General features: G+C 42.9%; 1 protein-coding gene across 1 annotated transcript in view; it reads left to right on the top strand.

The window, feature by feature from the left end:
* LOC147526231 (erbin-like) overlaps positions 1-26,417 on the top strand; it is a 44,824-nt gene that overhangs the window by 6,562 nt on the left and 11,845 nt on the right. Inside the window, exons 6-12 of the mRNA XM_086630104.1 lie at positions 1,757-1,856; positions 8,006-8,127; positions 11,270-11,434; positions 13,356-13,538; positions 16,786-16,900; positions 18,619-18,799; positions 20,855-22,376. Of these exons, the coding sequence (XP_086486230.1) occupies positions 1,757-1,856; positions 8,006-8,127; positions 11,270-11,434; positions 13,356-13,538; positions 16,786-16,900; positions 18,619-18,799; positions 20,855-22,376 (2,388 nt within the window). The remainder of the gene's footprint in view (positions 1-1,756; positions 1,857-8,005; positions 8,128-11,269; positions 11,435-13,355; positions 13,539-16,785; positions 16,901-18,618; positions 18,800-20,854; positions 22,377-26,417) is intronic.

Raw genomic sequence — 26,417 nt, 5'->3', positions numbered from 1 at the left:
AGAGCTGGTCATTAAAAACTGACAAAACATTCCTCTTTCGGGAATTGCCAATTTGTAGAATTTCAATGTATTAGGAGAGATAAGTCTGAGCTCTCCATCCTGTTCTGCCAATCCAGCTTCTCTGTACTCCATCTATAGCCTGATTTATCTATTAATGCCACAGCTTTCATTTATCAGGGCAACCTTGTTCCCATACATGTTTCTTGGGGAAAAACAGCACTTTTTTACAGATGTTGCACTTTTTTCTTAATTAGAGTATATGATGTCTATTGAAAGATAAAATTGCTGAGGATTCAGATTAAAGTATGAAAATAGCCTTGATTTTAAGTTGGATAGTTGATTTACCCACAATGCCAATGATTGTCTTCAAAATTGTATTCAAGTCACTGAACTGAGTTAAATTCAAGTTACATTTTCTCATTTTTTTAATCTGCTTGCTAAACTGGGTGGAAATGTGTTCTTTTTTTAATTCTGGATATAGCTTTGAATCTAAAATAAAAACTGTTGCCTTTCAACTGTCAATAGTTTATTCATTTAACTATATCTGTAAATGTCTTTTTTTTAAGCATTTTTCAGGCTAATGCGGCATTGTTTCTTAACAATATTTATAAGCGTATGATAAGTGTACTTACATAAACTTCTTGTGATTTACAGACTGAAGAATTTGCCATTTACCTTTACAAAACTGCAACAGCTCACTGCTATGTGGCTATCAGACAATCAGGTTAAGTTTTTAAGAATTAAAAGTAATGATGTTGCCTTTATTTCTAATGGAATTGAAAAGTACAGAGCCATTTGTTAAATAATGAGACACAGTACCATGTATATACATTAATACTTCCTTGAAGTTATTACTGTGTCAGTTTTCCTAAAACAAACAACACTGAGCCTACCTGACTTTGGAGACTTTCATATTTCTGGCAAAGTTCTGTGCCATCAGGAAATAAAATTTAACAGATGTTGGCTTTTTGGTTTTTGTTTTTTCTTAATTCAGGCTTATTTACACAGGAAAGGTAGTGCTTGGTAAGCTAGTACTTGAATGTGTAGCATGCTGTTTCTTCCACAGATATACCATTGGGCAAGCTTAGCATGCCTTTTTTTTGTGCTGGGTTTCTTGTCTCACTTTAGAACTCTGTGATTCTCCAAGTTTCAAGCTATTGAGAAGTAACTCATGAACTTGTGGCTTGTATTTTTCCTGTGTATTGAAGCCCTCTGTACTATGCCGATTTCCTGAATGGCATTAAGGTGTACAGGGCTGTCAGAAATCCACTAGCCTCAGGTGTAGCATAATGAAAGCACTTTTACCAATACAGTAATTTCAAGAATCCCTTGCCCTTTTTGTAAAGGATGGAGGATATTCAATCTGGTGTCAATATAAAAAACTGAGTACAAAATTTTTCTCTATATATGATTGTCCACAGCTTTAAATAGCTAAATATATCTGTGTATTCCAGATCAGCCTTTTTTGGGACAGTAATTAGTCCTAGCAAGAAACTGAGTTACTCTTAGAATATCCAGTTTTTGCTCTTCTCTTAAAGCTGTTACTGAGTTTCAGTTCTCAGTCAAAGCCAGTTGTCAAAGACAGACATGTTAATAACTTTTTTTTGGTGAAAATTATTCAGAGGAGAAATGGTTTAATAAAAGGCAGAGTAATCTTCAAAGTAATGGGACAGGCATGCTCTGTGATACGTAGATCATATTTACTTTTTGCACATATATATTCTCATAACATACCCCTCTTTCATTTGCTTCTTAGTCTAAACCATTTATCCCTCTTCAAAAAGAAGCTGACCCTGACACACAGAAAACAGTGCTTACTAATTACATGTTCCCCCAGCGACCAAGGACCGAGGATGGTAAGAATTTCTGAAATACCCTGTCAGAATGCTCACTTCTGAAAATAATAATGGGAAGACAGTCCAGCTAACATGATTTTCACTACATAATACTTAGATGCAAGTTTGAAGTAAACTTGTAAGTGATGAAGAGTTACATCTGAAGAATGAGAATGGTAACTTAAAAATGTGATCCACATATTAGTAAATTCTAGGTGAAATTGTTCCAGTTGGAAGTGTGCATGTATGGGGAGCGAGGTGAGGAATGGACTGGTGAGATCACGTTGTTTGATGGTTGCCACTTCCCAGTGTGACACCCTGTTTCATTCCAGCAGAGCTTAATGGTTTGGGTTGAAATTCTCCTTGCCAGGTGTCTGCTTCAGACTGACTATTTTAACAAAATGTTAGACAAAACGTTTCATCCATTACTTAGTACGTATTTTTTAAAAGTACATAGCATTATGTATTTTATTTTAAAAGAATAAAAACAAACCCAGTCCAAAAAAACCCACATTTTGCTCACATTTGGTTCACACTGTTTTATAAAAGGTTAGGCCCAGAACATTAAGACCTCGCCAGAAAGTTATTTCTGCACACTTGTGAAATTTTTAGGAAAATGAGTAATATTCCATGAGTAATCCCATAAGGAGTTAGGGAAAGAGAGTAAAGTCTCTATACTTCTCCACTTTCCTTCCCCTGTGAGCAAAAAGAAAAAGCTTGTGCTCCTTTAACAGAAACGAGAAGGCAGGTATCAATGGGAATAATTGAAAATTGACAAGTGACAATGTTTTCTGTTACATGGCACAAGTGTCTAGTACACTGAGTAATCAAAAATATCTGCAAAAACAGCAAATTGTACATCACTTTTAGCACCTTCTAATACAGATAATGCATGTGCAACACCTCTGATAGAATGTGAGAATTATAAAATGATTTGGAGATTGCCAGTGAAGATAGTTCCTGAAAGCGTTCTCTCCATTTGAACTTTATTTTACCCCAGTGTCGAGGTTTCTTTCTGTAGATGTGGAAAGGGCTGCTTGTTTGACTTAAGTTGACAGAATATCTTCCTCTGAGGCAGTCATTCCAAACAGAAGGTTTAAAGTTAACATTTTTAAAATTTAAAATTCCTAAAATTCTTTAGAAAGTTCTTTTTTTGTGCCAGGAGCTGTTTCAGTGATAGTGAAGTCTATGAGAATATTTTTCAGATGTGTTAAAATTGTAAGTTTACCCAATAAATGCATTGTAACAAATATTCCAATGCACTCGATGAGCCCTATAATTAAGCATTTTTCTATTTCAGATGTAGATAATATGAACAGTATTGACATTGCTAGCAAAGTATATAGGTTTGCTGAGGTGGTGGTGACAGATTTATTAGATTGTTTGGCATGCTAAAGTAGAAGCGGCTAATGTAACACAAGACATGGAAACATGCTAGAATAAGAGACAGTGGGTTACCAAAAGATTTATTTTTTTTTCTCTTGTAAAATTATACAAGTAATACTTTGTAAAGCTCCTGTCATTTATATAACTTCTGCAAAATCATGTATTTAACTTAAGTTTTAGGTGCTTTTCTTTTTTCAGGATTAGTAATAATGCAGATTTTTCTCAGTAAGTCATTTTTATTCTTTTTTTTTTTAAATTTTGATTAAGTGAACTCAGATGAATGCTGGTCAGACTATATAAATCTATATAAGTATAATTTACTTGTTCATATATGTCACGATAAGGTACAATGTTGAGTCAACAGAGGACAGAGACAGGGACTACCTCAAGTCCTTTTCAATTTGACCAGCTTGACTATTTCCCAAGACGAGATCCTTTATCCGGCCCACCTGCCACACTCACTTTAAGGAGAATGGAGGGTTTCATAGAACCATAGAATGGTTTGAGTCGAAAGGGACCTTGAAGATCATCTAGTTCCAACCCCCCTGCCATGGGCAGGGACACCCTTCACTACACCAGGTTGCTCAAAGTCTCATCCAACCTGGCCTTGAACACTTCCAGGGATGGGGCATCTACAACTTCTCTGGGCAAACTGGTCCAGTGCTTCACCACCCTCAGAGTGAAGAATTTCTTCCTTAGATCTTATCTAAATCTCCCCTCTTTCAGTTTAAAGCCATTGCCCCTTGTCCTGTCACTACATGCCCTTGTAAAAAGTCCCTCTCCAGCTTTCCTGTAGGCTCCCTTTAAGTACTGGAAGGCTGCAATAGGATCACCCCGGAGCCTTCTCTTGTCCAGGCTGAACAGCCCCAACTCTCTCAGCCTGTCTTCATAGGACAGGTGCTCCAGCCCTTGGATCATCTTTGTGGCCCTCCTCTGGACCCACTCCAGCAGCTCCATGTCCTTCTTGTGCTGGGGACTCCAGAGCTGAACGCATTATTCCAGGTGGGTCTCACAAGAGCAGAGTAGAGGGGCAGAATTCCCTCCCTCGACCTGCTGTCCACGCTGCTTTTGATACAGCCCAGGATACGGTTGGCTTTCTGGGCTGCCAGCGCACATTGCCGGCTCATGTTGAGCTTCTCATCCACCAGCACTCCCAAGTCCTTTTCCTCAGAGCTGCTCTCAATCCATTCTCCGCCCAGCCTGTGCTCGTGCTTGGGATTGCCCCGACCCACGTGCAGGACCTTGCACTTGGCCTTGTTGAACTTCATGAGGTTCTCACAGGCCCATCTCTCCAGCCTGTCAAGGTCCCTCTGGATGGCATCCCTTCCCTCCAGCGTGTCCACAACACCACACAGCTTGGTGTCATCTGCAAACTTGCTGAGGATGCACTTGATCCCACTGTCCATGTCGCCAATAAAGATGTTAAATAGCACTGGCCCCAGTACTGACCCCTGAGTAACACCACTCGTCACTGGTCTCCACGTGGACATTGAACCATTGATCACAACTCTTTGAGTGCGACCATCCAGCCAATTCCTTATCCACTGAGTGGTCCATCCGTCAAATCCATGTCTCTCCAATTTAGAGACAAGGATGTCATGTGGAACAGTGTCAAATGCTTTGCACAAGTCCAGGTAGATGATGTCAGTTGCTCTTCCCTTATCCACCAACGCTGTAACCCCATCATAGAAGGCCACCAAATTAGTCAGGCAGGATTTGCCCTTAGTGAAGCCATGCTGGCTGTCACCAATCACCTCCTTATTTTCTATGTGCCTTAGCAGAGTTGCCAGGACGATACCACGTTTCCCCTATTCCTCCTTTTATCCCTGGCATACCTATTGAAGCTTTTCTTGTTGCCCTTGATGTCCCTGGTCAGATTTAACTCTATCAGGGCTTTAGCTTTCCTAACCTGATCTCTGGTTGCTTGGACAATTTCTCTCAGGCTGCCTATCCTTGCTTCCACCCTCTGTAGTCTTCCTTTTTATGTCCGAGTTGGTCCAGGAGCTCCCTGTTCATCCATGCAGGCTTCCTGTGGTTTTTGCCTGACTTCCTCTTTGTTGGGATGCACTGCTCCTGAGCTTGGAGGAGGTGATCCTTGAATATTATCCAGCTTTCTGAGGCCCCTCTTCCCTCCAGGAGTTCATCCCATCGTACTCTACCAAGCAAATCCCTGAAGCGGCCAAAGTCTGCTCTCCTGAAATCCAGGGTCGTGAGCTTGCTGAGCACCCTCCTTTCCTCCCTAAGAATCTTGAACTCCACCATTTCATGATCACTGCAGCCAAGGCTTCCCCTGAGCTTCACATTCCCCACCAGCCCCTCTTTGTTGGTGAGAACAAGGTCCAGCAAAGCATCTCTACTCATTGGTTCCTCTATCACTTGGATAAGGAAATTATCATCCATGCATTCCAGGAACCTCCTGGATTGCCTGTGCCCTGCTGTGTTGTCCGTCCAACAGACATTGAGGTGGTTGAAGTCCCCCATGAGGACCAGGGCTCGTGAACGTGAGGCTGCTCCTATCTGTCTGTAGAGGGCCTCATCCACTCGGTCCTCCTGGTCAGTTGGGCTGTAGCAGACCCCCACTACTATGTCCCCTGTCCCTGTCCTTCCTTTAATCCTGACCCATAAGCTCTCATTTGGCTCCTCATCCATCCCCAGGTGCAGCTCCATGCACTCCAGCGGTCTTTGACATAGAGGGCAACCCCTCCTCCTCTTCTCCCCTGCCTATCCTTCCTAAAGAGCCTATACCCTTCTATTCTGACACTCCAGTCATAGGATTCGTCCCACCATGTCTCCATGATGCCAATAAGATCATATCCCAACAGGCGCGCACACACTTCTAACTCCTCTTGCTTATTCTCCATGCTGCGTGCATTTGCATAGAGGCATTTAAGTTGGGCCCCAGATGAATCTGACTTCCTGGCTGGAGTGGCTGGAATTTCTTTCTGCTGCTCTTCAGGTGCTCTCAGCTTGTCTTGATCAAGCTTGGTATTATCCCTCTCCCTGTTCCAATCTGGTTTAAAGCCCTGTCAATGAGCCCCGCTGGCTGTTGTGCACAGACTCTCGTTCCCCTTTGAGAAAGGCAAGTCCCATCCGGTGCCAGTAAGCCTGGTGCAGTGTGGCCCATCCCATTGTCAAAAAAGCCAAAATTGTGGTGGTGACACCAGCCACGGAGCCACTATTAATAGACTGGGCACATCTGCTTCTTCCAGTGTCACTGTTTGCAACTGGAAGGATAGAAGAAAAGATTACCTGTGCCCCAGATCCCCTTACCAGCTGTCCCAGGGCCCTGAAATCTCTCTTGATCGTCCTTGGACTCCGTGTTTCAGCCTCATCACCTCCCACATGGAAGAGCAATAACAGGTAGTAGTCTGAGGGCCGTACCAGGCTTGGAAGTTTCCTAGTGAGCTAGGTTTCCTCAAACTCTTTACAATTTGACTGGTCTGTCAGGCTTATGCTGACAGTGTCACTGGGACAAATCCCTCTGGGCAGCCCGTAAGGTCCGAGGGTGTTTGTCTGACCTATTCAGGGACCTTCACAGGCAGCGCACCGGGCCAAATCCCTTATGTCCCCTGGATCAATTGTTGAATTTTCTGGAAACTTATATTTATGGATAAACTAATTTTATAGTGTATGTTCGTGACAGGATACAGGTTTGAGGACAGCTAGTGATAAGATACTGACTGCGAGAACAGATTTGGAACAATATACAAACAGAACAGATCAGTGATAATTCTAACTAGCGAGCAAGATGTTAGTAAGTAAATACACATAACACAGAGCTCTTACCCAATAGGCGTCCCTATGGGGGGGGAAGAGAGGTCCAGCCTGTCAACTGGTCCCAGACGTTCCGATGGAGGTCTTCTCCCTAACAACCCCCTTCTCTTAAGCCATTTTTATACTGTTTTTTTACTTTCAGGTGGATCTTGAGTGACTCTAGTCATACATACCTTTGTTGGGATTGGTGTAAATTTTCCTCACTTTGGTTTAAAGGTATAGGCTAGAAGAAATTCAGGGCACCTGCTCAGTGAGGGGTGGTCGCAGCCCGGAGGCAGGTAGCTTTTGAGATGGAGGTGTGTTTTGGTATTATAATGACATTATAATGAGCAAAGTTCAGCTTCAGGACACGATTTCACCATCATTGCTGAGGCAGCAGTTGCGATCCATCTTCCCTGATGGTAACTATGTGGTTATCTTCACCAGACACTCTTTATCCCTGATAACAGGGACGAGCTGTGGTACCCCTGTACCACTCTGCTCCCCATTGCAAGGATATTGTACATTCCACTCAACCTGAGCAGGCCTTCTCCATTCCAACCGCATTACATTCCTGGGAGCAGCAACTGAATCTCAACTCAAAGCTGCTCTAATATTACAGCTTATGTTAATGTGTAAGCTGAACTTTGGGGGACAGTGTTCTTCCATTTTCTGTTATTTTTCCACAATATATAAAATATATATTTTTATATTTATATATATATAAATAAAAATACTTTGTAGCAGAGTTCTGCTGAAAATTTGCAACTGTGAGTGTTCAGACTAGTGTACAACTGTGTGTATGAATTTTTTTTTTACTTTACAGATAGGGATTTTACTATTATAAAAATACAGCCAAGTTCATAAAGCAATAGCAGCGCAGCTAGTCATCAATTTATGGTGCTTCTAGTCTCTTATCTTTTAAGAATGCATACAAAAAGCCACCAGTCTCACCCAAGAAAGAGAAAAAGAAGATTTTTATTTTGCATAGTGTATCTGATTCTTACGAGAGTCTTTTTCTTATTATTTAGTTATCTTCATATCTGATAATGAAAGTTTCAATCCGTCTTTATGGGAGGAACAGAGGAAACAGCGTACTCAGGTGGCATTTGAGTGCGATGAAGACAAAGATGAGAGAGAGGCACCACCTCAGGTTAGTATTGAATTTATTTTTTAATACTTGGGGCTTTGCTCCCTCTTCTCTTTGCTCCTTCTTCTGGAGAGGTGGGCCCGTGTCAACCTCATGAAGTTCAACCAGGCCAAATGCAAGGTCCTACATCTGGGTCGTGGCAATCCCAGGCACAAATACAGACTGGGTAGTGAATGGATCGAGAGCAGCCCTGAGGAGAAGGACTTGGGAGTACTGGTGGACGAGAAGCTCAATATGAGCCGGCAATGTGCTCTTGCGGCCCAGAAGGCCAACCGCATCCTGGGCTGCATCAAGAGGAGCGTGGCCAGCAGGTCAAGAGAGGTGATTCTCCCCCTCTACTCTGCCCTTGTGAGACCTCACCTGGAGTACTGCGTCCAGTTCTGGAGTCCCCAACATAAGAAGGACATGGACCAGTTGGAGAGGGTCCAGAGGAGGGCCACGAAGATGATAAGAGGGCTGGAGCACCTTTCCTATGAGGACAGGCTGAAAGAGTTGGGGCTGTTCAGCCTGGAGAAGAGGAGGCTCCGGGGTGACCTTATAGCGGTCTTCCAGTACCTCAAGGGGGCCTACAAGAAAGATGGGGAGAGGCTGTTCAGGAGGGCCTGTTGTGATAGGACAAGGGGTAATGGTTTTAAAATAGAGGGAGTGTCGTGGGTTAGGTTGAACCGCCCCCACACACAGCCGGTCACTCCCCCTCCCCCACCCCCAGGAATGAGGGAGAGAATTAAAGGATAAACGGGAAACCCGTGGGTTGAGATAAGAATGATTTAATACAGATGATTTAATACACAGTGTAGGTGCTCACCACCCCCTCGTATGCGAAGCCCGTCTCGTCCCGAAACTGCAATCCCGGACGAACGCGAGGCCCCGAAATAGAGAGGGGCAGAGAGAGAGAGAAAGAGAGAGAAACAGCAGAGCAACAGCGCAGCAAGCGCAAAAGTGCAAAAAAAAAAAAGCCAAAGCGCAAAAGCCCTTCTTCCCGGCTGACCCTCACTTTTATACTGGGCATGACGCTGCATGATATGGAATACTAATTGGCCAGTTTGGCCCTCAATCTGAAGTTCCACCACAAATCACAAGGGGAATCGTGTCCCCCTTGTCCCATCGTGTTCCTGCACTCCGGCACACTGAAAAGTCCTTGGAGTTTCACTTCTAACCACAAACATCAGCTTGCTATCAACATTCTTCTCAGAGTGAGCCTCTGAGTAAAACCAAAACACGGAGCTCTTCTGGCTGTTAAAAAAAAAAACAAACCTCTGTCCCAGCTAAAACTAGGACAGGGAGGTAGATTCAGATTGGATATTAGGAAAAAATTTTTTACCATGAGAGTTGTAGAACACTGGAACAGGTTGCCCAGAGAGGTGGTGGATGCTCCATCCCTGGAGACATTCAAGGCCAGGTTGGATGAGGCCCTGAGCAACCTGATCTAGTTGGAGATATCCCTGTTCCTTGCAGGGGGGTTGGACTAGATGACCTTTGAAGGTCCCTTCCAGCCCTAACCATTCTATGATTCTATGATTCTATGATTCTCCTCTGCCTACCCTTGAATCCCATCCTTTTCCTTACTCTGGCTGTGGATTTCACTCTACTGAAAAAATCAACTGTTCAGTTCTTAGTTTAAGAGTATCCAGCAGGATGAAACACACCTTCCTCCCCCTCCCCCAATAGTTTAAAGTAGAGTACAAGAGGAAAAGTATCAGATGATGTAAGACAATATAGGGCATAACTAGGAGACTCCTGGAGTGATGATACTGTAGGGAAGAATATTGGGGAAACAATGATTAATCTTGATTTTTCTTTAAGTAAATTACAGTTGTAATAATTCTTCCTGCTTGAAATCAATGTACAATTGTTTTTTTTAAAGTGATTTATAAGCTTGCTGGGTTTCATAAACTTAAGTCTGAGTTAATTCAGTGTATTGGGTTTGTGTGGCAAGATTTTGGTAGCAAGAGGGCTACAGGGATGGCTTTTGTGAGAAGCTGCTAGAAGCTGTTCCAATGTTCGATAAAGCCAGTGCCAGCCAGCTCCAAGACAGACCCACCGCTGGTCAAGGTCCAACCAATCAATGGTGGTGGTAGCGCCTCTGTGATAACATATTTAAGGGGGAAAAAACAACAACTGCACAACACCAGCAGTCAGAAGAGAGAAGAGTGAGTATATATGAGAAACAACCCTGCAGACACCAAGGTCAGTGAAGAAGGAGGGGGAGGAGGTGCTCCAGGCGCTGGAGCATAGATTTCCCTGCAGCCCGTGGTGAAGACCATGGTGAGGCAGGCTGTCCCCTTGCAGTTCATGGAGTTCTATGATTGAACAGATATCCACCTGCAGCCCGTGGAGGACCCCACAGCGGAGCAGGTGGATGCTCAAAGGAGGCTGTGACCCCGTAGGAAGCCATGCTGGAGCAGGTTTGCTGGCAGGACTTGTGACCCTGTGGGGGACCCACACTGGAGAAGTCTGTTCCTGAAGGACTGCACCTCGTAGAAAGGACCCACACTGGTGCAGTTTGTGAAGAACTGCAGCTCATGGGAAGGACCCACATTGGAGAAGTTCGTGGAGGACTGTCTCCTGTGGGAGGGACCCCATGCTGGAGCAGGGGAAGAGTGTGAGGAGTCCTCCCCCTGAGGAGGAAGGAGCAGCAGAGACAACATGTGATGAACTGACTGCAACCCCCATCCCCTGTCCCCCTGTGCCACTCGGCGGGAGAAGGTAGAGAAATGGGAGTGAAGTTGAGCCCGGAAAGAAGGGAAGGGTGAGGGGGAAGGTGTTTTAAGATTTGTTTTTATTTCTCATTACACTACTCTGATTTGATTGGTAATAAATTAAATTAATTTCCCCAAGTCGAGTCTGTTTTGCCTGTGACAGTAATTGGTGAGTGATCTCCCTGTCCTTATCTCAACCCACAAGCCTTTCGTCATATTTTCTCTCTCCCTGTCCAGCTGAGGAAGGAGAGTGATGGAGCGGCTTTGGTGGGCACCTGGCAGTCAGCCAGGGCAACCCACCACATCCAGGTAGACTCGAACAGCAAAGTGGAGATCCTGAATTGCTCTACTGAGTGTTTTGTCCTAATTAATTTTCTGTTTTAAAACTGATGTTTTAATTATAACATTTAATTAAATTCAGAACATTATTGGTTTTTGTTACACAGGAAGGCAACCTGAAGAGATATCCAACTCCATATCCTGATGAACTGAAGAATATGGTTAAAACAGTCCAGACAATTGTACATAAGCCAAAGGATGAAGAATCTACTGAAGATATTGCCAAGGAGTCAAAACAAGAAGGCCAGACAGTTTCCATAAAAGATGTGGGGGTAAAGATTAGATATAATATTCTCTTCTGACTTTGCAAGAACTTCCAAAGGTCTAGAGTGTCACTGATTCATTTTAATTATTTTCTTTCTCAGCATTAATGCTTTAACAGGAAAAAACGTCAAACAAAACTTACCTTTTCACTGTCTAAAGAAGTCTGTAATAAATGTCTGTTTTGCAGTAGCAATTTTCCTCTGACACTAAGAACAAGGAAAGTGACTTGATTCTCAGGCAAATACAAACTGTGGATGTGTTAAGCAGCTGGCTTTTTCGTTTTCTCGAAGATGGCATCTTTGTCATCCTCTGATCCTCCTTTATCTGCCAGACTTCACAACGAAAATCAGGATAATCTCTAAGGATCTTGCCACTGCCCTCATGACTGAAGGTTTTGCACGATAAATTGGGAAAGCAATTGTAGCAAGTTGGCACAGGAGTCACTAACAGGTTGATGTAGCGCGATAGGACTACTGTTTGGTGCTGCCATGTCTCATTGTAGATATTTGTCGTGGTTTTTGGACTGAGGGTCGAGACAAGAACCGAGAGGGAGCACCCACCAACCATGGTCCCGGGCAAAACATGACTCAGGCTTTCTTCATAAAACAAAACAATTTATTAACAGTTACTTAACAGGAGACATAAGGGAACGAAACCGGTTACTTGAGAGGAGAAAAGAGAAAACAAGGCCAGATCTTAAAACAACACCTCCCCACCCCGTTTCCTTTCGTTCCTGGCTCAACCTCCCCCCCGGCGGCGCAGGGGGACAGGGAATGGGGAGTGCAGGTCAGTTCATCCATGTTGTTAACTACCGCTCCTTTCTTAAAGGAGGAGGAGTCTTTACACCATTTTTCCCTTGCTTCGGTGGATCCCCTACTCATGAAGAAAAAAAGTCCCCAAACTTTTCCAACGTGAGTCCTGCCCACAGGATTGCAATCCTTCCCCATGGATTGTACCAGTTCGGGCTTTACCAGTCTCGGCCTCTTAGGGAGCTGCTGCCACTCGCGTCGGCGTGGGCCGTCCCACGGACTCCAGATGCCTCCATGACCTTGTCGTGCATTTCCATGCCCCATTATTAACAGTACCTCGTCGTGCATCCCCTGCTCCACGACCTCTCCTGGGCTCAGGCATCTCTTCCCCGACATGGGTTTCTCCACGGGCCACGAGTGGGTCTCTGCTCCGCCGAGTACATCCTGGCTGCAGGGGGGCTGCCTGCCATCTTCACACCGATTGCAAGGGAAACCTCAGCTCCAGCACACCTCCTCCTGCTCCATCTTGACTGACCTGGTCGTTGTGGTTGTTTTCTCTTAGATCTTAATCCTCTCTGGGGGAGCTCGGCCCGGCAGGCACCCCGGGAGCGAGGTGCTTCCCGAGTCCCCCATGCGGCTCCCCCGGTGCCATCTTGAGCACATGGCCCCGGCCCGGGTAGCCGCCCGGCCGGGAGCCGGGAGCGAGGGCAGCGCCCTCCTGCTCTCTCCTCACTCCTGAGCAAAAAGCCCTTTCCCGCCCCTTTGTCCCAACTTAAATAGGGCAATTCGCAGAGGTGCCAATTTGTCTCAACCCCCCCCCGGGGGGGATGGGACTCAGATCTGGTGGCACAAGGAGCAAATCCCCTCCCCTGCCACCAGAACACCCCCCCACACATCAAACTATCACAATATTCTTGACCTTTTTTTATTTAACTGGAAATTTAATGGTACAAATTAACTCCAATAAGGAGGAGAGTCAAATTGATTGGCAAAGGGTAGGAACTGTACCTCAGTAGTCTTCAGAGATTTCTCTCAACCTGGTATGTTTCATACTTTATCATTTCAAAGCTCAGATTTTCCAATCCATAGTTTCCAAAAATATATAATGTTAACTCTAACTATCATATGTTTCTGAAAACCTTTCAGGATGTTTTTTCTACTCATGTTCTTAATCCTATAGACTTCAGAAATTGCTTCAATAAAGATCAAAGCAGATGAGAGAAAGCAGCATTCAGCAGAAAGCTCTGTGCAGAAGCCTACTGAATCAGGAGCTGAGCACAGCACTGCAAATTCACAGATGACTGCACTTGTTAAAACCTTGCAGAACATGAAAACAATTGTCAACCATGAAGACACGCTCAAGGTATGGCATTGCGATGAACATCATAGTGGTCAAAGAATTGTGCTGGTGTTGTATTGAATTTGTTACTCTGAGAGATGAAACTTTATGTTGACAATAGAAAATTGCCATCCATAAGTGCTATAAGTACAGATGGTTTGTAATGCAATATTTTCCTCACTTCAGACTATATTAAATAAAAGTTAAAATAGCTAATAAAAATTGCATAATGAAAGATGTATACATTTAAAGAAAAATAAAAGCAAACTCAATTATCAAATTTTGATGGGATACTTAGGATTTTCCAATTTTTACTTGATTGTCAGTTGTTCAGTAAATAGTTGATTATAATTGTCACTGAAACATCAGTATATCTGATTTCTGGGAGCAGTCAAAAACTTGTATATCTAAGTGACTGTGCACATTCATTTGGAATGAAAAGTAAAAGGTGGGTTTAAAAAAATGTATTCCTCTGTATTTATTAGTGAACTGTCATGAATATGACTGAAACTGTATTTACTCCTTATAAAGACTCAGAGATTTTTAACTTCTGAACTATTTGTACATATCTCTGGCAAACACAACTGTGGTGGGTTGACCCTACCTAGACGCCATGTGCCCACCAAAGCCGCTCAATCACTCCCCCTCCTCAGCTGGACAGGGAGAGAGAAAGTATGACAAAAGGCTTGTGGGTTGAGATAAGGACAGGGAGATCACTCACCAATTACTGTCACAGGCAAAACAGACTTGACTTGGGGAAATTAATTTAATTTATTGCCAATCTAATCAGAGTAGTGTAATGAGAAATAAAAACAAATCTTAAAACACCTTCCCCCTCACCCTTCCCTTCTTTCCGGGCTCAACTTCACTCCCATTTCTCTACCTTCTCCCGCCAAGTGGCACAGGGGGACAGGGGATGGGGGTTGCAGTCAGTTCATCACGTTGTCTCTGCTGCTCCTTCCTCCTCAGGGGGAGGACTCCTCACACTCTTCCCCTGCTCCAGCATGGGGTCCCTCCCACAGGAGACAGTCCTCCACGAACTTCTCCAATGTGGGTCCTTCCCATGAGCTGCAGTTCTTCACAAACTGCACCAGTGTGGGTCCTTTCTACGAGGTGCAGTCCTTCAGGAACAGACTTCTCCAGTGTGGGTCCCCCACAGGGTCACAAGTCCTGCCAGCAAACCTGCTCCAGCATGGGTTCCTCTCTCCACAGGGTCACAGGTCCTGCCAGGAGCCTGCTCCAACATGGGCTTCCTATGGGGTCACAGCCTCCTTTGAGCATCCACCTGCTCTGCTGTGGGGTCCTCCACGGGTTGCAGGTGGATATCTGTTCAATCATAGACCTCCATGGATTGCAAGGGGACAGCCTACCTCACCATGGTCTTCACCACGGGCTGCAGGGGAATCTCTGCTCCAGTGCCTGGAGCACCTCCTCCTCTTCCTTCTTCACTGACCTTGGTGCCTGCATAGTTGTTTCTCTCATATTTTCACTCCTCTCTCCAGCTGCAGTTGTGCAGGTTTTCCCCTCCCCTGCTTCTTAAATATGTTATCAGAGAGGTGCTACCACGATCGCTGATTGGCTCAGCTTTGGTCAGCATCAGTTCCGTCTTGGAGCTGTTTGGCATTGGCTTCATCGGACACCCCTGTCCATCCGTCCCCTCTTGCTACCAAAACCTTGCCACACAAACTCAGTTTAACCATGTATTCGTTTTTTATTTAGAATGTGTTTCAGACTTATGACAAATTTTGGAACTTGTCACTTCATCAGTTGCCAATCACAACCTGTAAAATACTTTTTTAATAATTTCACAAGCAAATTATTTTTGCCTGTGTTATGTAAGCACTGGAACATGTATATATCATTCTTTTGCTGAAGAGTCTTTGTGAGAAGCACTTGTGGCTGTTGCTGGCTCTTTCCCCACTAGCATGTTCCTGCTTGTACATCCTTTTTGAAAATATTGATTTTTGACATTTTTCTTTAGTTTAAATATATAATTTCATAAAATCATATTAGTTGTCTAACAATAGTGGCAGCAATTCTTTGAAGCTGGCTGTATGCTAGTAAGTAAATGAGGCAGCAGTGCCTAGTCAATCAGGGATACCGAATTCCTTACTTCCATGTAATAACCTGCTGGTAACTCTGTTGCAGTTGAATCCAGATATCTAAACTTTGCATGCATATAAGTTTGTGGGTTTTTTTTTCATTTCGGCATTGATTACACTTGTTGTATGTTACATCCAAGAGGAAAGACAATGTTGTAGAGGCAGTGAAGAGATGGTTTGTTCTGATTGCGTATAAACAGGTGGATTTTTTTAATGAAGACTATTGTACATTGTTTGCTACATCTCAGTCAGCTTTGTCCTTCCTTCAGTCCAAGGAACTGGCCAGGTAGTTAGTATTATGGGAAAGATGGTACTCCAGTAGGTTCTACACATTAAACGTTCCAAAATTTGTAAGAAAAAGTGAACATTGACAGACTTTTTGCAATCTGTGACACAGTTTTTTGTGGAATTTGAAAGAAGAAGCATGCTTACTAGAAAGAAGTTTCTACTTTAGGGAAAGAAGTCTTTTTCCCTTCAAAATATTACTGAAAACAATTGTTTTTTGAAGATGATAGGGATATAGGCCTGGCAGTAGGATACTGAATCAGTCGCATGGCTGCTCTTGCAGCAGCTTTGTCAGTTAATCTCTTTCATAAGTGCACTGAGCTCCATCTTATAGCTAGGAACTAGTGATTTCTGGCTGAAATGCGTTCAGCATCGCTTTATTCCTCTGCCATCATTGTTCTTGAAGATAAATTCCTTTTGGAATTTACCCCCAATGTAAACTTAAAGGTATCAACCCAAGCTACACTTGCTCTTTTTTTTGCTAGACTAGGCAAGCCAAACTAAGGTTATTCAGTCTTTTCTCTCTTTTCTCACAGCCTAGTTCTCCATTCCTAAGATTGTATTGGTAATGCTACTCTGTAACTGTTTCAGTTTGATCTCTTCTGCAAAACCAATACCTAGCTAGTCAGTCTGGAGTGTTCACTGGTTCATTGATAACTTTCTGACTTGAGTTCAACTGAACGTTCTCTCCAGTGGTGGAATAGGCTGCATCTGTTTGCTCCAAGTAGGTTCTTGCAGCTGAAGTTAGTACCGGTTTGACTGTTCATCAGTGACAATGCAAGTTTCCCTATGCTGCTTCTTAAAGATAATTCAGTGACAAATATTACTAAATTAAGTACTTCTTTAAAATGCACAGCATAATAAAGCTGATTTTCCTTTAGCAGAAATCAGAAGAACTCTCCTCTGACGAAGAGATGAAAATGGCAGAAATGCGACCACCGCTGATAGAAACCTCCATAAATCAACCAAAAGTGGTAGCTCTTAACAATAACAAAAAAGGTTAGATACCATTAAAAAAACAATAGAAGTGGTGTGCGATTCTGATAATTTCATGACTCAAAATGGCTAGTTTTTCCAGTTGAATTATGTAAAAGTAGATTTTTGGTTTTTAAGATAGATGATCAATTCTCTAGTTAAGTAATGAAAGCAGAAAAGAAAATCTGCATTATCTTATACTTGAGTGTGTGGTAGAGAAAGCTGTGTTCACATCCTAATTTTCCTGATTCTTGTCATTAGTTTAAAAGCAGAGGGGGAAAGGAGATGCCTCTGTTTTGGGGTACCATTAGCTTGAATACATTCTTGATATGTTTAAGAAAAGCATTGCAGAAAGTGGTATTTACCTTGGAAATATTCCATATTCCTACCCTCAATTTTGTGGACTATTGCTACTTTTGGCAGCAATATCACTTGTTTACATTTCTCAGAGAAGCTCTCTTCCTAAGGTTTAAGAATAAACTTCTGTTGTAGGAACTCCCTCTCCAGAGTCACTTTACTCTTATTTTTTAATTCTTTTCTCCCACAGGAAACTTCAGAACATTGTTTTTGTTAACTAAGTTTTATATTCTCTGAAAGATAATTTCAGTCTGGTAACCTTTTCCTTAAGAGTAAGTAATGACCTAGGATTCAGAGAAAAAAAAAAAACAGTTGAAGAGCAAATTGTATTTTGCTTCATATGATATCCTAGTCGAGTACTTTGCAGGCCAAAAGGCTTTTCTGGCCATTACATGTAAAAGGATAAGATGTAGTGAGAATGAAGGAAAACCAAGAGGAGGTAGCAAGAAGAGTGCTGAGGATCACATGCAGGTGAAAAGTCTGATGTTTATCAATGCCATATTTGGGGTTTTAAGCCTGGCTAAAGTACTAAGTTAAAACTTCTTTCTTGTCTCTGGAGACAGATAGAAATTAGTTTCACAAAATTTATGCTTTTGGTACCTGTAACTGTGTCTTGAAGTAAAAATTTAAATGTGTTTGTACACTTATGTTTGCCCATGTCAAAAGCATAGCTGGCTTGAAGTCCCGCAGATAAATGATTTTTAGATGGATGTACGATGTAAGTATGCATGAATTATGCAAGAATCAGTGTGCACAGGTGTAAATGACTCTGAAAATGTTGTCCTAAGTGATCTGCAAAGCATGGGAATGCATTGGTTCCAACTCTGCAGAAGTACATTTTTCTTTCTGGATTTTTACATTTATAAAACTATATAGAGCTTATCCAGTGATCTAGGTCTTTCCAGACTATTTGGTCTAATAAATAGCTATTCAGTAATGATAGAATGTTCAAAAGCAGGAACTGTGTAAACTTTCAATATCCTGCATGTGAAGCAGTGTACTTCATATTCAGAAGGGCTAATAGACTCATGTAATTCAAAACTTTGGAATCATTGCAAAAACAGAAATATGATTTGATATATATTTTTTTGAAATATTACATAATGTAGTGCACTAGCTTATGCCAAGGAAACTTAGAATAAAGCAACAAGTTAAATTTCAGTAACAGGTGAGGGCTGTTTACATTGAGACAAATATTTAAAAAATAGGAACTATTGCCAACAGTCTTTTGCAAGTTTATACAAAGTTTGCAAAGGTGTTAACTTATGTTAGTTTCCAGTAATAAGTATTACAGAAGAACAAGATACAATTTCTAAACACTGTAACATACACATTACAGACATTTTTAATAGCCGTTTAACTAAATTGGCAAATTTTTATTTCAGATGATTCAAAAGATGCTGATTCCTTATCAGATGAAGCTACCCACAATAACAATCAAAATAACAGCAACTGTTCCTCTCCTCGAATGTCAGATTCTGTTTCCTTAAATACTGATAGTAGCCAAGATATTTCTCTCTGTTCTCCAGACAAAGAAGCACATGCTGCTGTTTTATCCAAGATCAGGTTTGTAAAATAGTGTATACCACTGAGAAAATCTAACAGAAAAATGTTACTTAATCTTTCATATTACATGTCCATTTCTTTAATTCATTAATAATTCCTTTATTATTCATGAAATAATTTAGATTTTAATGTCTTAAAATAATGTTAAATAATGGAATAGTTCTTTTTAAAAATAAAAATTAAAACAAAACAAAACAAAACTCACCTCAAAAAAAAAAACACACCAAACTCCACCAATGCCAAAACCAACAGAAAAACAGGTGGACAATAAAATTCAGAGGCCAATTTTCATATATAAGCCATGATTCCCATCTGTTCTATTAATATGGTATAATAATTTCATCCTTAATAATCTATTTTCCCAGCAAAATACTTTCAATATACCTTTTAAAAAACTCTGGTTTTATTTGCATAATGTCAAAGATCAATTTGATTACTAATTTAATTATAAAAAGCATTTAAAAACTTATAAAGAACGGACTTACAGGTTGTTTCTCTTTTTGTTGTTCTAGTTAAAATGTGCCTTTTTTAAAAAAAAAATTCCCAATTGAAGCAAGACATTTGTCCAAAATTGTCATGGAACTTGCAAGTATTTGATTAAAAAAAAATGAGTTATTGTTGCATTGTACTTTTTGACACTTTTAAACTGTCTTTAAAAATTACTGTTGAATTTAATTAAATTCTGAAATCAGAATATAGAATCATAGAATGGTTTGGGTTGGAAGGGACCTCAAAGATCATCTAGTTCCAACCCCCCTGCCATAGGCAGGGACACCCTCCACTACACCAGGTTGCCCAAAGCCTCATCCAACCTGGCCTTGAACACTTACAGGGATGGGGCAGCCACAACTTCTCTGGGCAAACTGATCCAGTGCTTCACCACCCTCTGAGTGAAGAATTTATTCCTTATCTCTAATCTAAATCTGCCCTCTTTCAGTTTAAATCCATTGCCCCTTGTCCTATCACTACATGCCCTTGTAAAAAGTCCCTCTCCAGCTTTCCTGTAGGCCCCCTTTAAGTACTGGAAGGCTACAATAAGATCACCCCGGAGCCTTCTCTTCTCCAGGCTGAACAGCCCCACCTCTCTCAGCCTGTCTTCATAGGAGAGGTGCTCCAGGCCTCGGATCATCTTCGTGGCCCTCCTCTGGACTCACTCCAGCAGCTCCATGTCCTTCTTGTGTTGGGGACTCCAGTGCTGAATGCAATATTCCAAGTGGGGTCTCACGAGAGCAGAGTAGAGGGGCAGAATCCCCTCCCTCGACCTGCTGCCCACGCTGCTTTGGATGCAGCCCAGGATATGGTTGGCTTTCTGGGCTGCCAGTGCACATTGCTGGCTCATGGTGAGCTTCTCATCCACCAGCACTCCCAAGTCCTTTTCCTCAGGACTGCTCTCAATCCATTCTCTGCCCAGCCTGTACTTGTGCTCAGATTTTCCCCGACCCACGTGCAGGACCTTGCACTTGGCCTTGTTGAACTTCATGAGGTTCTCACAGGCCCACCTCTCCAGCCTGTCAAGGTCCCTCTGGATGGCATCCCTTCCCTCCAGCGTGTCCACAACACCACACAACTTGGTGTCATCTGCAAACTTGCTGAGGGTGCACTCAATCCCACTGTCCATGTCGCCAACAAAGATGTTAAACAGCACAGGCCCCAATACTGACCCCTGAGGAACACCACTTGTCACTGGCCTCCACGTGGACATTGAACCGTTGATCACAACTCTTTGAGTGTGACCATCCAGCCAATTCCTTATCCACCGAGTGGTCCATCCATCAAATCCATGTCTTTCCAATTTAGAGCCAGGGATGTCATGCGGGACAATGATCATGTAATTGATGACGCATACAGGAGTTGCCAAAATGAGTCCTCTGTATAATATATTTTTGTAATGGTAAGATAGGAAATTATAAATTTGGTTGTATGTTAGTCTTTGTCCTGTATTGTGTGTATAGTATGCCTGTGTCATATGTTAATGATTAATTTTTCTAAAACAGTTCTTAAAGGACATGTTGGTTCCTTTTGGAATATCTTTTAAGAGCCATCTTTTTTTTCCAGGCAAGAAGATGAAAATTTGAATAAGCTTTTGCAAAATGGAGGTGAATTGAGCATTACAGTGGAAGAAAATATAAACGTCCAAGAGAAGTTTACAAATTTGTCCGAATATGAATTAAGCATTGAAGAAAGATTAGGCCTGATAAGAAAAGGTTTTGATCTAAGCACTCCTATGGATGAGTCTCATAAATTAGACCAAATAAACATGAATATCAATAAATTGGTTAGTGAAGAGACAGTGCTAGATCCTGTAGAAAGGTTACAAACACAGGAAATAGTTTCAGTAAAAGTTTTTTTGAATAACAGTATGAAAGAAGAAATTGAGTACTTGGAAAATGGAAATAAATATCCTATAAATAAAGTAAATGGACATCCTGAGAAAGCAGTACAGTCTCCCAGTAAAGATAAACTAACGAGAAGCACTACAGTTGATGGTGATTCCTCTGCTGAGCTGTCTGTTTCAAGGAGCCCTGAAGATTTGTCCCCACAGAGAAGTGGTCCTGTGATAAAATCTCACAGCATCACTAATATGGACACTGATCTGAAAGTCTACGATATTGTCAATGAGAACGGATCTCAACAGCCCAACTCAGTGGTAAAATCAGCATCTGGTAGTGCAGATGGAAAAAACATAGTCCGAAGTATATCTGCTACTCTTCTATATGATCAGTCTTTGCAGGTTTTTCCTGGGCCGTTGTTGTCATCTGATTTAGTATCTTCTACAAAAACTGTGTTGAAGTTTGACTCAAATCACAGTCCTGAAGGTGCTAATGCAGTGAGAGGATCAGCCACAAGTGGTGCACAGATGTTCTGCGCTCCCCAGTATAATATTCAGTACAGCAGCAGTGCAACAGCGAAAGACACCTTGTGGCCCCAGAAACAAAACACTCAAGTAGAACAAGGCAGCTTACCTCCTTCACGTCTGCTTAGGTCTGATGGCACAGAAGTCCCCAGCTATGTAAAGCATTCTGCCAATATGAATTTATCCAATCATAACAGTGTCCAAGCCAGCACTGTGTATAACAGTCATCAACAGATGACTGAGAGACACATAGATGTGTGGGCTATTCCACCAAATGATAGACTGCTCCTGGGAGCAACCAGACACACTCTTCAAAAGCAGAGCAGCGTATCCTCTACAGCTTCTGTAAATGCTGGGGATAGTGGACCTTCAAGGTGGGCCCGGGTTCCCAAAGGGGACTATTTAATATACAGAGACTTGCATGCAGTGGGAAGAACTCTACCAGTAATGTCTGGGCAACAGAGACCTCTTTCTGCCAGGACATATAGCATTGATGGTCCAAATGTACCCCGACCACAGAGTGCTCGGCCATTGGTGAATGAAATGCCAGAAAGAACTATGTCAGTTAGTGACTTTAATTACTCATGGACTAGCCCTTCAAAGAGATCAAACCCAAGGGTTAACTCTGAGCACTCTTTATTAGACCCTCCAGGAAAAAGTGAAGTCCCTCATGACTGGAGGGAACAGGTGCTGCGACATATTGAGGCTAAAAAGCTAGAAAAGGTAAAAATAATTTTAAAACTTTTTTACCTTTCTGTTATCTGGATATGGAATAAGTTAAATATTCTGTGTTTTGAATGCTTTTTTAATTACCAGTGAAAATGTACTTCTGATACTGCCTTAGAAAGGATAAATATGTTTGTGCTGAATATGTGAGAAACAGTCAAATGGTAGACTGTAAATTAACTTTTCCCTCAGAGAAAAAACATGTACCTGTTGTTTTTACATCATATTTACCAGCTTAGTCAAATTACTTTAGAATAAATTAAATAATGTCATATCGACCTGCTGGACTGCAAGGCCAGCTCTTTTAGGCCAGGTAATTGTAATTGTTGTAGCATTGTATTCGTATTTGTTGTGGTTTTATAAGAAAATGACTGAGGGTTGAGACAAAAACAGAGAGGGAGCACCCACCAACCATGGTCCCGGGCAAAACAGACTCAGTTTTCTTAAAACAAAACATTTTATTAACAGTTGCTTAAAAGGACAAAGGGAAACAAAACTGGTTACTTGAGAGGATAAAGAGAAAACAAGGCCAGATCTTAAAAACAACACCTCACCCCCCTTTCCTTTTGTTCCCGGCTCTACCTCCTCCCCCAGCGGCGCAGGGGGACAGGGAATGGGGGAGTGCAGGTCAGTTCATTCCATGTTGTTACCGCTGCTCCTTTCTTAAAGGAGGAGGAGTCCTTACACCATTTTCCCTTGCTCCAATGGATCCCCTACTCACGAGGAAAACTCCACAAACTTCTCCAGTGTGAGTCCTACCCGCAGGATGCAATCCTTCCCCATCGGATTGCTCCAGTTCGGGCTTTACCACAGTCTCGGATTCTTAGGGAGTTGTGGCCACTTGCTTCGGCATGGATCGTCCCACGGACTCTAGATGCCTCACTACCTCGTCGTGCATCCCAAGCTCCATTATTAACAGTTACTCATCGTGCATCTTGTGCTCCACGACCTCTCTCAGGTTCCAGCATCTCTTCCCTGACGTGGGTTTCTCCACGGGCCGCGAGTGGGTCTCTGCTCCGCCGAGCCCATCTTGGCTGCAGGGGGGCCGCCTGCCATCTCGCCACCAGTTGCAAGGGAAAAACTCAGCTCCAACACACCTCCTCCCGCTCCATCTGCACTGACCTGGTGTCTGTGTGGCCATTTCTCTCAGATCTCAGTCCTCTCTGGGTGAACTCAGCCCAGAGGGCACCCCAGGAACGGGGTGCTCCCTGAGTTCCCCAAGCAGCTCTGTCGCTGCGATCTTGAGCACGTGGCGCCGGCCTGGCGCAGGCAGCTGCCCGGCCGGGGCCAGGGAGCAAGGGCAGCGCCCTCCTCCTTGCTCCTGGGCAAAAGGCACACCTTTCTGGTTCCTTCGTCCCAACTTAAATAGGGCAATTCGCAGAGGCGCCGATGATTGGCTCAACCCCGAGGGGGATGGGAATTCGATCTGGTGGCACAGGGAGCAAATCCCCTCTACTACCACCAGAACTCCCTCCCCCACATCGAATTATCACATTATTATACTAAAATATTCCCTACACTTCTTGATCTTTCTGTTTTGCCTTTTTTCCCTATTTCTTCACTTTAAGAACAAGGAAAAGAAAATCAGTAAAATCTATTTGGAAGTATAGGTCTACAGCTTCAGCTGCTGAAGAATTCAAAAGCCATAATTAACATATATTTGCCTCCAAGCCAGCTGTCTTTTGAAGTTGGATATTTGACAGATTGTTGAATGAATATTTATTGCTGCGAGATGAGAACACTTGAAAATCTTGTTCATTTCAGGAAATCACAGGAGGTTTTGATATAACTAGAGATAGAATCATAGAATCATAGAATCATAGAATGGTTAGGGTTGGAAGGGACCTCAAAGATCATCTAGTTCCAACCCCCCTGCCATGGGCAGGGAAATCCTCCACTACACCAGGTTGCCCAAAGCCTCATCCAACCTGGCCTTGAACACTTCCAGGGATGGGGCATCCACAACTTCTCTGGGCAACCTGTTCCAGTACCTCACCACCCTCAATGTAAAGAATTTCTTTCTTATATCTAACCTAAATCTGCCCTCTTTCAGTTTAAATCCGTTGCCCCTTGTCCTATCACTACACACCCTTGTAAAAAGTCCCTCTCCAGCTTTCCTGTAGGCCCCCTTTAGGTACTGGAAAGCTGCTGTAAGATCACCCCGGAGCCTTCTCTTCTCCAGGCTGAACAGCCCCAACTCTCTCAGCCTATCTTGATAGCAGAGGTGCTCCAGCCCTCTGATCATCTTCGTGGCCCTCCTCTGGACTTGTTCCAGTAGCTCCATGTCCTTCTTGTGTTGGGGACTCCAGAGCTGAACACAGTATTCCAGGTGGGGTCTCACGAGAGCTGAGTAGAGGGGCAGAATCACTTCCCTCGACCTGCTGGCCACGCTCCTTTTGATACAGCCCAGGATACGGTTGGCTTTCTGGGCTGCCAGTGCACATTGCCGGCTCATGTTGAGCTTCTCATCCACCAGCACTCCCAAGTCCTTTTCCTCAGGACTGCTCTCAATCCATTCTCCGCCCAGCCTGTACTTGTGCATGGGATTGCCGCCACCCACGTGCAGGACCTTGCACTTGGCCTTGTTGAACTTCATAGATTTCATAGATTTCATAGATTTCATAGATTTCATAGATTTCTAGGTTGGAAAAGACCTTAGAGATCATCGAGTCCAACTGTCCCTAATCCCCATTAAACCATATCGCTAAGTAGCTCATCCACCCTATTCTTAAACACATCCAGGGATGGGGACTCAACCACCTCCCTGGGCAGCCTATTCCAGTGGCTGACAACCCTTTCAGAGAAGAAATACTTCCTAACATCCAACCTGAATCTCCCCTGACTAAGCTTATACCCATTTCCTCTTGTTCTGTCACCCAACACTAATGTAAAGAGCCCTTCCCCTACCTCCCCACCATTCCTTCTCAAGTATTTGTAGGCTGTAATCAGGTCTCCCCTCAGCCTCCTCTTTTCCAGGCTAAACAGCCCCAACTCCCTCAGCTGCTCCTCATAAGTTTTATTTTCCAGCCCCTTGACCAGTTTAGTCGCCCTTCTCTGGACACGCTCCAGGAGCTCAATATCTCTCTTAAAGCGAGGGGCCCAAAACTGGACACAATATTCCAGGTGCGGCCTCACCAGTGCCGAGTACAGGGGCAGGATCACTTCCCTATTCCTGCTGGTTACACTATTCTTGATACACGCCAGTATCCCATTGGCCTTTTTGTCCACCTGGGCACACTGCTGGCTCATATCAAGCCTTCATGAGGTTCTCACAGGCCCATCTCTCCAGCCTGTCAAGGTCCCTCTGGATGGCATCCCTTCCCTCCAGTGTGTCCACAACACCACGCTGATGATGAAAAGAATTCTTTATGTACTGTAAATGCTATCAAGAATTTGAGCTGATATGTAGAGTTGAATAATTATATATCTTCAAATAATTTCTGACTGGAAGAATGTAATCTATGCTATAATCTATGCTGTCAAGCTAAACCAGTTTAAAATATTGTCACTAAATATTGGGCAGAATGTCATTACCTGATCCGTTTTCCTTGGAGGGGAAGTAAAGCAGCCAAAATACAATTTGATTGTGCCAGCTAGATGGATTTTCTTTTTCTTTTGAAAGAACATAGTTTGGCTTGTGATTATTATGCTAAATAATTTGATATCCTTGATAGCTAAAGAAATTTAATTGGAGATGGTTAAAAAAATAATTTTATTATTTTTCTTTGGAAATCCAAGTATTTGGAGGGATGGGTTTGGTTTGGGTTTTTTTAAGTTGCATAACTTCTTTTGATAGAAAGGGCTGGGTTTTGCAACAGCCACACCTGTTCTTCTGATCTATTTTGAGTCAGATACAACATAAAATATTTTAAGACTTTCATAGTACTGTGCTGTAGTGTTGGGGACCCTTTGTCCCACAAGGCAATTGCAAACCTCTCCATGTTCCATCCATTCTCCTGGATGCACATATCAAATCTTACATGAAACAACAGAGAAGTAAAAATCACAGCAATACTTGAATGGAGAGGGAAACAAAAC

The sequence above is a fragment of the Tauraco erythrolophus genome, chromosome W (assembly GCF_009769465.1).
Source record: "Tauraco erythrolophus isolate bTauEry1 chromosome W, bTauEry1.pri, whole genome shotgun sequence".
In the NCBI taxonomy this organism is placed as follows: domain Eukaryota; kingdom Metazoa; phylum Chordata; class Aves; order Musophagiformes; family Musophagidae; genus Tauraco; species Tauraco erythrolophus.
Note: the sequence above shows the minus strand (reverse complement) of the source record. Positions and strands in the feature narration are given on the sequence as shown.